Source organism: Camelus bactrianus, chromosome 20, assembly GCF_048773025.1.
Source record: "Camelus bactrianus isolate YW-2024 breed Bactrian camel chromosome 20, ASM4877302v1, whole genome shotgun sequence".
Lineage (NCBI taxonomy): Eukaryota > Metazoa > Chordata > Mammalia > Artiodactyla > Camelidae > Camelus > Camelus bactrianus.
The window spans coordinates 34609840-34622085 of NC_133558.1; the positions used below are offsets into that span (position 1 = coordinate 34609840).

Below are 12246 nucleotides of genomic sequence, written 5' to 3' on the forward strand. Positions count from 1 at the left end.
AAAGAGAAGGGGGACAAAAATGGGAAATAGAAGTTGGGGGAGGAAACCTTATTAGAAAAGACACTCCGGGCAGGATGTGGAGACAGCTACCAATAACTGCTTCAGGTGCCGATGGCTCATGGATTGATGTCCTGGGCCCCCTGAGGTTTACGCCCATTAGTGAAACCCAACAGGGGGATTTGCTCTGACAAGCAGCAATAAAACTAAAGCCGCTGTCTGTACTGGCAGTAAACTCCCCGTGACATGCAGATATGCCTTCTGCGTCAGGCTAGCTACTCTGTCACGTTCCTAAACTGGCTCATTATCAGAAACAGCTGTTACAAAAATCAGATTCCCTGGACCCCATTTCAGACCTAATGAACTTAATGTCTGAGCACCTGGGTTTTGTTTGCTTTTTGCTTTTCTTTTCAAGCTCCTCAGCGTGCATGGATAGCTTTTTTTCCCCTTCCTTAAAATGTTTCAGGAACAGGATTATGGTTCTTTTAAGGAATAATAATTTAAACAAGTTTTGTAAAACGAGTGTATGATTTTGACACGATGCCACCTCGCTTCTTTCTTATGATTTAGTTTTCTCTGTGAAGGAGATGCGTTTCCCTTCGTGGTTCACTGCGGCTGCAGGGAGTAGAAACTAAAGACCAGGAAAATGGGGATCCTGTAGTTTTCAGTCAACAAATATTGAGTGTCCTGCGGTGAATATGCAAGACCCCGAGGCCAGGCCGACAGGAACTGGGAGAGTGAGGAACTGCAGGGATTGATCGCAGAATAAAGAAAGGTAACGTGGGGAAAAAAAAAAGAGTGGGAGGATTAGGGACGAGACGGTTGCATTCGCTCACTGCACATCCTTGAGCAACAGTTATGACGATGAATAATCCGCAGCCCCAGCCCCCAAGGAAGCACAGGTCCGGGAGCGGTAACACTTTCCACCGGAGCCGCGCACTGACAGTTCGGCATGTCCCAACCCAAGCGGCAGGGAGCGGCGAGGAGCGGGTGGGGCTAAGAGAAAACCTCCCGCCGCCGTAGCCGATCCAGGGCCCGCTGGGACCCGGGAACTCGCGGCGAGAACTATCGCGTCAACACAACCGCCTCCTCCCGCCCCGCTACGTCCCGCTCCCACGTGGCCGCGCCCAGAGCGGGAGGGGCGGGGCCAGCTCGCTGCGGCCACCCTCCCGCGAGAGCGCCCAGGTTCGCGGGTGGCGCACGCGCAGACCTGAAGCGTCCGCGTCTCAAGCCCCGCCCACCGCGCGAGCGCTCGGGATGTTTGGCGTTACCATGGAGCTCGGGGCGCCCCGGGAACGCGGCTTGTCACCCCGGCCGTCCGGGAGGACCAAACCCCACCCAGGTGGCGGCGGCGAGAGCGGCTGCGATGGTGTCCAACCCAGTGCACGGCCTGCCCTTTCTCCCGGGCACGTCCTTTAAGGACTCCACGGTGAGGACTTCTCCGCCCGACCCTCACCTGTCCCCACTCCTGGGCGGCCTCGCAGGGCTCGCCGCTTACTGAGCCTCCTTTCTCGTCCATGCAAGTTTGTCCTCTTTCCCTTCAACCCTGTCCTCTGCGCCAGCTCTGTTCTCTCGTCTCCCCCACCCAGCCTCACCCCCTCTGCCCGTCCTTTGCCCTCCGCCCACCCCTGTAGTTCTCCCACTCCACCCCGGCAGTCTGTTGGCCTCCCAGCGTTCTTCCCGGGTGCTCTGCGCCTCTAGCCCCGGCCTCTTCTCCCTCGAGATCACTGTTTCCCACACCTTGCTCTCCCTAGCTTGTTCTCCCACCTCGTACCCCTCTCTGCTCAGCTCCTTCCTTAGCCGCCCCCACCTCCCCAAGCCTGGGCAACTTCTCCGACTCAGCCTCTCTACGCCTTCATCCTCATTTCCACAGCCCCCTCCCACCCACTCTCCCCAGGCCCGGCATTCCCGCCTCGCCTTCCTCCTCCTCTTCTGAGTCCCAGACCCAGTAATCTCTACCACTCCCAGCTGCGTTTCCTGTCGAATGAACCATTTCCACCTATTTGCTTCCTTCTGCCGGTCCTTGTCCGCAGTCTCCTCCCTTCTCATTTATGCTTCTGCCAAACCCCATCCCTTTTCTGTCCAGCACTTCTGCCTTTTCTGCAGTCGAGTCCCACCTTCACCCTGTTCTTGTTTCCTTTCCCAATTGCTTTCACCAAAAGTTAGACTTTAAGCACTTGGCCATCTTCTCCCAAACCATCCTTAGGTGCTTTGCAGGAGATAATTTTAGTTCCCTCCACAAGTGATTTGTTGCTGTTTTTTCTTTCCCTAGCCCTTTTCTTTTCACTTTAACATATTTATAAAAGATTCCTGTTTAGATTTTTTCACTCCTCCCCTACCTTAAATGTTTTTATTTGCATCCTCTAGACAAAGTTGAAGAGAAAAAAAAGGTTTTGTGAGTTTTTTTCTCCGACATAGTTTAGCCCTTGACAGAATTATTATTTGTTTTAATTCTGAACTATACATGGGAAGATCAACACTGAAATTGAATAGGCTGATTATCGGAGATGAAGCAATAATAATTTATATTTATATAGTTTAATAAACTATGACTTCCTCTCCTTGGTCGTAAAGGTAAGATAAAATACACCATCAGTTTATTTTCTTTGGGGGAATGAGTTGAAATTGAAAGTTTGGTGAGGGAATTTGGATTCTGAATATCTTCTTCATAATTACTCCTGCATTAAGACAGAGCATCCTAGGTTGTTTTCTGTTGTTGTTGTTTTCAGTGGACTTTCGGTTTTATGTAACTTATTAAACGTTGCAGGCAGGTTCTTTCCCTGGGCGGGACAGCTTACCATTTGGTGTTGGTGAGTGTGCATTCCCTGAGAGGCAGGGCTGAGTTGATTTGGGAGGTGCCAGAGGTGTGGATTGGAGGTGCCAGGCTCTGAGAACATATATTGCTGTACTCCAAGTAAGATGAACCGTGCATTGGGCATATTCCAGATTTTAATTACAGTGGCCAAGTGCCAACCAATTCGCCTTGAGAAACATGGTCACTGTCTTCAGCCTTGAAGAACAGGTGTGTGTAATTCTCAAGGCCTTTAATAGGCGAACCATGAAGAGTAAAGTGGGGAGCCTGAGGTTGCCTTGCCTGGGGTGCCCATGAAATCCACTAAATAAAGGTCATACAGCTGAGTGATGGGAGAGGTGTCTGTCTAAAATGGGGGGAGCAACTGGAGCAGCTGATGTTGCTTCTGTGTTAAGAGGTGGGAGAAGAGCTTGATGTTACACAAGTTACCCCGTGAAGACATCAGCTCAGCCCGTTTTATTCTGTGTCATTTGTATAGTGTCCTGTTAACTGACTCGTGACCCTGAACGTATGACCCTTAAAGTCCACGGTCCGTAACTTTTGGCAAAAGAAATTTACTCTATTGCACCTTTAATGTTAGTATAGATCTTGAAAGATGGTAGGTTGGGCTGCAAAGGCATTAGGAGGTAAGTGAATAGGTTTTTTTCCATAAAAAATATATTTTATGATTAATCCTAAATTATATATATGTGTGTGTATGTATATGTATGTGTGTAAATATGATTTTGGATGTAACATTGCAAAGAACAGAAAAAGGAAAACCATTTCCATCGAATTAACAATCTCTACTGTATTTGAAAAGTTGTTAAGATAGTAGACCTTAACTGTTCTCAACACCCAAAAAATGGTAATTATGTGATTGGATGCAGATGTTAGCTAAAGCTATAGTACTAATCATTTACAAAATACAAGCATATCAAATCTACAGGTTGTACACTTTAAACTTACACAATATTATATGTCATTTATGTCTCAGTAAAGCTGGAAAAAAGTGGAAAGGAAAATTAGAGATTGTTAATTTGCTATCATCAATGAGATTGTTTTAATTTCTCTTTCAGATAGTTCACTGTGGTATATAGAAGTACAGCTGATTTTTGTATATTGATTTTGTATCCTGAAACTATACTGAATTTGTTGACTGGTTCTAATAGTTTTTTGGTGGAGTCTTTAGGGTTTTATAAATATAAGATCGTATCACCTGTAATAAAGACAGTTTTACTTCTTCTTTTCCTAGTTGGATACTATTTATTTCTTTTCCTTGCCTAATTGCTCTGGCTAGAACTTCCAGTACTACGTTTAATAGGAGTGGTGAGAGTGGGCATCCTTGTCGTGTTCCTGATTGTAGAGGAAATATTTTCAGCTTTTTACCATTGAGTGTGATGTTAGCTGTGGGTTTGTCATATATGACCTTTACTGTGTTGAGATATGTTCCTTCTATAGCCAATTTATTGAGCATTTTTTATCATGAAACGGTGTTGTATTTTGTCAAATGCATTTTCTGCATCTATTGAGATGATCATATGATTTTTATCTTTCATCTGTTGATGGGATGTATCATATTTACTGATTTGCATATGTTAAACCATCCTTGCATCTCAGAAATCAGTTCCACTTGACCATGGTGTGTGATCCTTTTAATGTGCTGTTGAATTTGGTTTCCGAGTATTTTGTTGAGAATTTTACCATCTATGTGCATCAGGGATATAGGTTTGTAATTTTCTTTTCTTGTAGTTTCCTTGTCTCGTTTTGATATCAAAGTAATGCTAGCCTTGTAAAATGAGTTTGGGAGTGCTCCCTCTTCTTTAATTTTTTGCAAGAATTTGGGAAAAGGTTGGCATTAATTCTTCCTCAAAGGTTTGATAGAATTCACCAGGAAACTGTCTGGGCTTTTCTCTGTTAGGAGGTTTTTAATTACTGATTCAATTTCCTTACTTGTTATTGGTTTGTTCAGGTTTTCTATTTCTTCATAATTAAATCTGGGTAGGTTTTCATTTCTAGGAATTTATCCGTTTCTTCTAGGTTATCCAGTTTGTTGGCATATAACTATACATGGTAATTTCTCATGATCCTTTGTATTCTGTGGTATCAATTGTAATGTCTCCTTTTTCATTTCTGATTTTGAGTTCTCTTTTTTTCTTAATCTAGCTAAATGTTTGTCAGTTTCATTTATCTTTTCAAAGAAAAGCTCTTAATTTCTTTGATTATTACTATCATTTTTCTAGGCTCTTTTTCATTTATTTCTGCTCTAGTCTTCATTATTTCCTTTCTTTTGCTAACTTTGCACTCCCTTTCTAGTTTCTTAAGGTTTAAAGTGAAGTGGTTTATTTGTGATCTTTCTTATTTCTTAATGTAAGCATATATCATTAGAAACTTACCTCTTAGAACTACTTGTGCAGCATCCTGTAGGATTTCATTTTTGTGCTTCTGTTTTCATTTGTTCAAGCTTAATTTTTTTAAATTTCCATTTGATTTCTTTGACGTGGTTGTTCACGACTGTGGTTTTTAATTTCCACATATTTGTAAAATTTCCACCTTTCCTCCTGTTACTGATTACATACTATTGTGACTGATATGATTTCAGCCTTCTTAAATTTGCTGAGGCTTATTTTGTGACCCATCTTGTGATCTATCTTGGAGAATATTCTGTATGTGCTTGAGAATGAGAGTATGCTACTGCTGTTGAATGGATTGTTGTGTGTGTGTCTGTTAGTTCTGTTTGATCTACATGGTTCAAGTCCAGTGTTTCCTTGTTGATTTTCTCTCTGGCTGATCGATCCATTGTTGAAAGTCAGGTATTGAGGTCCCCTGCTATTACTGTTCTGTTATCTGTTTCTCCCTTCAGATCTTTTAGTATTTGGTCACATGAAAAAAAAAAAAAACCCGTTTACTCCCCTCCCTTTATGTATTTGATGTTACTATTTACATCATTTTACATTGTGTATCCATTAACAAATTGTTGAAGTTAGCACTTTTTTATACTTTTGTCTCTAAACCTTTATGCTAGAGTTAGTTAACATTTTGCCATGTTACAGTATTAGGGTATCTGTGCTTACCTTTACCAGTGTGTTGTATATTTTCATGTTACTAATTAACACCTTTTTGCTTCAGCTTAAAGAGTGCCTTTCAGCATTTCTTATAAGGCAGGCATAGTGGTGATAAAGCCCTTCAGCTTTTATTGATTAGGGAAAGTCTTTATCCTGCCTTCATTTCTGAAGGACATCTTTTCTAAGCACTCTTGGTTGGCAGTTTCTTTCTTACGCACTTTCTAGAGGCCTAAGCTGGCTGCCCTGGGCTCTGGTGGGGACAGGTGGGGGGGGGGAGGGAGCAGGGAGGGACTCAGGTGGTGGCTCAGCAAACCTGAATACTTGTGGGGCAGAAGCTGGTGAAATCTGCAGGGGCGACGGGGCAGCTGCCGCTCTGCCGGCCACTGGCATTGGGTCAGGCTCTGTGGCCTGTCTGCCACGCGGGTCTGTGAACTGTTGTGGCTCCCTCTGACTCCCTCTGAGTGGCTACTGCCTGGAGCCCCTGCTTTTCTTCCTCGTCTCTACCTGGCTCGATACACTTCGGCTTTGCCCATCTTGGGGGGGGGAGCAGCTGAGGTGGGACCTTTGTGTAGTGCCCCCAGAAGCCTGGAGAGCTGGCTGCCCTCCCTGCTCTTCTTTCCTGGTGAGGAGAACTCGTTCTAGCTGGAAGTTCCCTCCTGGCTTGGAGGATGGGATGATGCAGACAAAACGAAGCTGGCTTCCTTCTCTTCCTGTGTCATTATCCTTGTTTTTTTTGTTCTTCTGTGTTGCTCAGCCTCCTGAATGGACTCTGGACCTCTTCCAGAGCTCTTGTTTGTGGATGGCTGTCCAGCTGTTGATCTTTATGGAGGTACTGGGGGAGCTGGGTCTCCTGTGCCACCATTTTGGTCTCCTCTGCCTTCAAAAATATTTCCTACTTTTTTCTTCATTTACATTTAATCTTTTGTTTTTTCCAATTATCAATAAAAATGTGTTGACTGTGGGAAAAAACTCAACTTAATTGAGAAATGTATAATAGACAGAGAACATTCTCTGAATCCAGTCTTTTTGTGCACATGCTTTCATGCTTGTAATTGTAGTACATATGTAATTTTATAAGCTGCTCTTTTGGGTTTATTAAATCAAAAATACTTTCCCCAGATTGTCACATTGTCTTTAAACCCAGTATTTTAATAGGTGCATAATAGCCCATGATGTGAGTTTTCCCTCGTTGACTCATGCTTGTCTTTTAGATTGTTTCCCATGTGTTACTGTTGTAATTAACATATTAACAGTCAGCCTTAGGCATATTGTTTTTTCCCATAATTTTGGATTATATTAAAGGGTTGTAGTGGAATTATTGAGCGTAAGACTTTTTTTTACTTGAAGTATAGTCAGTTACAATGTGTCAATTTCTGGTGTACAGCATAATGCTTCAGTCATACATATACATATATTCTTTTTCATATGCTTTTCCATTATAAGTTACTACAAGATATTGAATATAGCTCCCTGTGCTATACAGAAGAAATTTGTTTTTTTAATCTATTTTATATATAGTAGGTAACATTTGCACACCTTGGAGTTCAAGACTTTAAATCTACAATATTTATTTGCTTTCCAAAGAGTTACATGAATGTGTCGGTGTCACTGTAGCAAGAGTGTAGCATTTCAGGTGAAAATCCAGATCACAGGACCAGGTCTTCCAGGTTCCGTGGTTTATGGCCACCAGGTAAGATGGAAGACTAGCACAGAACCAAGGGTACAGATGAGAGAATGTTTTAGTTTTTTGTGGTATGTGAGCTGGTCATTAAATCGGGCCCTTTGGCAGCAGGGCTTCAAGTTTTATTTTAAGCTCAGGCTGCGGCTTCCCTCCTTGTTCCTGGGCACGTGTTTCAGCTTAAAATACAAGAACCTTCTAATGTAGGTAAACTTTTCGATACAAGGTTTGTGATATTTATACATAAAGGCTTAATTATGATATTTTTGAAAGTCAGCTCTTTTACCTCACAAGTATTTATAATGTATTATTCATGACACGCTTCTTTTTTTTTCCTTCAGAAAACAGCATTTCACAGAAGCCAGACGCTAGGCTACAGGAACGGCTATGCAGTTGTTCGACGTCCAACAGTCGGGATAGGCAGGGAACGGCTCCCGGTCAACCAGCTGTCCCAGGCCCAGCTGGACGAGCTGGCCAACAAGGCCCCGATCCTCACATACGGCCAGCCCCGGCAGGCCCCGCCTGCAGAGTTCGTTCCTGCACATGTGGCTTTCGACAAAAAGGTATCGTCTGGGATTGTAGGGCACCCCTTGAGTTCTAATTTCAGAGAGCCAACCCGTTTGCAGAAAAGTCAGCAGTAAACCACAGGCTTTCCAGATACTCTGAGCAGAAAATTCTTGAAATGCCTCAGCCCTTAGTCATGGACAGCTGAAGTCAGGGTTGAGAGACACTTGCTTGACTCAGGAAGCCCATTGCAGAAAAGAATTCCCCACAGACTTCCTTGAACTGTTTTCTCAGTACAGTTTGTAAAAGTTGGGTGAGTTCTGAATTCTCGAGTTCCTATTCCTCTGTGTTTACCTGTTCTCTGTTTTCTACTTTTTAAAAGTCCTGTATTATGCAGTAATGACAAATCTTTAATCTCTGTGAAATGCAAAATGTCATCGCGGCAATGACTTCATCTGTTGTCAGTTTTCTCTGGGCTGTCTCTAAATTTTTGTTTTTCCGGGAACATTTCAGATTTGGCACAAAATAACCACAGGACACCCTGACATTTCTCCTCGCGCCTCATTTACCCTTGGGCTTCTGTAATGGGAGTTGCTTCATTTCCATCTGTTAACATTTACACATCATCCTTGATTTTCCTTGTCGACCAGCCTCTTTTCACTAAGGTGAGGTTGTCCTAACCCCAACCGTGCAGCGGAGTTATTGGTGGGACTTAAGAAACTTGGATGTTGCCACAACCCTCATTGATCGTAATTTCCAGATGATTTTTATGTATAACTGGGTCTGAGAACTACTGACCAGTTTTTGTAAGTTAGCTTTCTTCATTTACTCCTAGCCTATCTGCTGTTTCTTTCTTTCTTAATTTTTTTGGTCATTTTATTATTTTTGTTAAATGTCTCAATCATGTTCAGCTGGTCAGTCTTTACTGAGTCTCTATTGAAGCTGGAGTCTGGAAGATACAAAATAATCCAGTGGTGGAAATCTGCCATCTAGATTAATAATAACTTGATTAAATTTTTTTAATATGTCAGCCATAATCTACGTCATCTCCCCTTTCCCAATTCAATAACTCATCTGATACAAACACGTTCACGTATCCACTCATAGGCTGAACCTAAATACCCACTGGTAGTGCCAATGATATGATTGGTATTTCTTTTCCCTGTTTATCTTGTTCATTTACAGCTGTGACAGGCACTGCAAAATCAGTAGATAAGGGTATGAATGAAAAATATTGCCAGCCATGTCAGTAAACAAAGGATGCCGAGGCCATCAGATCATCAGCTGCTAACTGGCCCTGGCTGCCGCCCTGCCGACAGTGAGCGGAGGAAACTCAGGATGCAGGCAAGCAGGCAGCCCGGCCTCTGCTGCCACTCCCACCGGTGCCCCCTGAAGGGGCTCAGGCTGGGAAAGCACAGGACTCTGGCCCTAGACAGCCAGGTGCACATCAAAGGAATGACTTCACTGAGCCCAGACCTTTGCACCTTCCCATACATAGAAAAGTGCTAAATTCCTTAGACTGAGCTATCTGGCTTTCTTTAATTAACAGTAGTCTTTTGATGTCTGACTACCTGGTCTTTGTTGCAAAAACTCCTACGTATCCTGGCTCCTCCCTGTCATCTCTGGAGCCGTCCCTCAGAGCCATCTGAAAGGGCGCCTCCTGAGCTCAAGTCCTCAGAAGGTCCACCAAGTAAAACATAACTCTAAACTTTTAAGTTGTGCATTTTTTTCAGTCGACAAGGGAAAGGGATGAAAATACAAGAGAGGAGTGGAACAGGCACTTAACAGTTGGTCAAGATATAAGTCCTGGTAGGCTCAGTTTTTACAGAAAGTGATAGCAAGTAACTATGGTAATCCAGAAAGTAATAAAGTATTAATGAAATTCAGAAATGGAGAATTGTGCCTGAACAGGAAATAGGCTTCTTCTTTTCTGTTTTTCTGTGTAGTTTTATGCTTAATGTCATTACTTCATTTGTATTTTAAAAATGTTATTCAAAATGCATTTCTTTAAAGATAGTGGGCATGAAAAGGCTATTTACATTTTTGTTTTCCTGTTCACTTTACTTGGATTATCATGGTTTCTAGATAAATAAATCTTACCATAGATAATGAGGTAAAGAGTAGTTAGATGCATGGTTCTGAAACTAAGATTTCTTTTTTGCAATGAGAGAATTACGGTGTTTCTGGATTAAATCAGAGTTTAAATTTTTTAGGAATATACAGAGGTCCACTCAATATCCAGCATATTGGTCCCCATTCTGTCTGTTCTTTGTCCAGTTTCTCATCCTTAGAATAAAACCATTTCTCATGTGGGAGACGAAGACCAGGACCTCTCCAAGGAGGGCCCACATCTCTGTGCTTCCATGCAGTTCTCACCACCACAACCCAGGAAGAATAAGAAGGAAATATATTATCTTGAAAGGAAGGAGAAAAAATACTACTTCCTGCTATTTCTGTTTCCCAGGCTAACATCCCATTCTGGGTTCCTGGTGTCACCCTTCTTTCGTCCTTTTCATCCTTACCGTCCTTGCTACTGCCATTGCAAACACGCTGGTGACTACTTCTCCACCTGGGGTCATACCATCCTGGCCTAGAAAGCTTTCTTTCTTTTTGTGACCCTTTAATAGTTAGTAAACAGCCTATACATACTTTGGTCATCAATTTTTTCTGTAAAGGGCCAAATAATATTTGGGGATTTACAGCTGTCTTAGTTTGCTTGAGCTACTGTAATAAATACAAACAGACAGGAGGCTTGAACAATAGAAATTAATTCTTCACACCCAAGATCAAGATTCCTGCTGGTTTGGTTTCTGGTAAGGGCTCTTCCTGACTTTCAGAGCTGCCTTCTTGCTGTGTCCTCACCTGGCCTTTCCTTGGTGCATGTGTGTGGAGAGAATTCCCTTCCTCTTCTTATAAAGCCACCAATTCTGCTGGATTAGGGCCCCACCCTTAGGACCTCATTTAAGCTTAATCACCTCCTAAAGACCCTGTCTCCACAGGTAGTCACACTGAGGATTAAGGCTTCAACATGATTTTGGGGGGACACAATTCAGTCCATAGCAGCAGCCCAACTGCTCACCTCATGCCCTTATAGTGGGAAAACAGCCATTAGCAAAAAAAAGTTAATTAGTTCATATGATTTCCACGTGTTGTGAAATTTTATCCTTCTTTTGATTTTCTAACCATTTAATTATGTAAAAAACCATTTTTAGCTTGCAGGTCATCCCAAAACAGGTGGCAGGGGTCGATTTGTCCCAGGGCTGTGGTTTGGCAACCTTCAATCTAGAAGACAGGAGTGATGGGTATTCAAATCTCCCTGAGTGGTTCTCTTTATGGGAGGGGCTTGGGTATTTTGGGGATGAAGAGCTCCCTCCCTCACGTGTCATAGGTGCTGAAGTTTGATGCCTATTTCCAAGAAGATGTTCCGATGTCAGCGGAGGAACATTACAGGATCCGTCAGGTGAACATTCACTACTACCTGGAAGACGACAGCATGTCTGTCATAGAGCCCGTCGTGGAGAACTCCGGGATCCCTCAGGGCAAGTTAGTCAGACGCCAGCGGCTGGCCAAGAACGACCGCGGAGACCATTACCACTGGAAAGACCTAAACCGCGGAATGAACATCACGATTTACGGCAGAACCTTCCGCATTGTCGACTGTGACAAATTCACACAGGTACCGGAGATGTTTTGGGAAGAGCGGTGTATGTCTGAGGCATTACTCTGATCTGTGGAAGGATACATTCCATTTACTAGGGTAAGAGGAGGACACCAGTCATCTGTCCCGTGTGGATTTTTGTTAATTTGGTAATTTGTGTATGTGCTGATATGTGGATCGCTGTGTCGTGAGATCGTTATTTCTACAGTGATAACTGATACACATCCATTCGAACAAAGTTAAGATTCCATCATAGCTGAGTCATTTGATAAGAAATCAGTTCACATGCCAGTTCAAATAGAGAGTGAGGAGGTCATTCCCTTGATGGGATAGAAATATAAAAGAGGAAAGTCAGCAGTGAATTTAGCTGAAGTTTAGGTTTATGAAAATAGTACTACCTCTGTTAGCAGATAGAAGCCTCAATTTTTTTGTGCAATTTATATTTTTCCTGTAACTCATACTTGCTCTATTCTGGGAAAATTTGCTGTGAAAAGAATTCCTAGAAATCCATTTTGAAAGGAAAACACTTTTTTTCTTTTATAGCACTTACTCG

The 12246-nt window shown here is 42.8% G+C and overlaps 1 protein-coding gene across 1 annotated transcript in view; it reads left to right on the forward strand.

The window, feature by feature from the left end:
* Positions 1 to 1162: 1162 nt before the first annotated feature.
* EFHC1 (EF-hand domain containing 1) overlaps positions 1163 to 12246 on the forward strand; it is a 55006-nt gene continuing 43922 nt past the window's right edge. Inside the window, exons 1-3 of the mRNA XM_074348909.1 lie at positions 1163 to 1426; positions 7873 to 8094; positions 11424 to 11711. Coding sequence (XP_074205010.1) covers positions 1364 to 1426; positions 7873 to 8094; positions 11424 to 11711 — 573 coding nt within the window. The 5' untranslated portion in view covers positions 1163 to 1363. The remainder of the gene's footprint in view (positions 1427 to 7872; positions 8095 to 11423; positions 11712 to 12246) is intronic.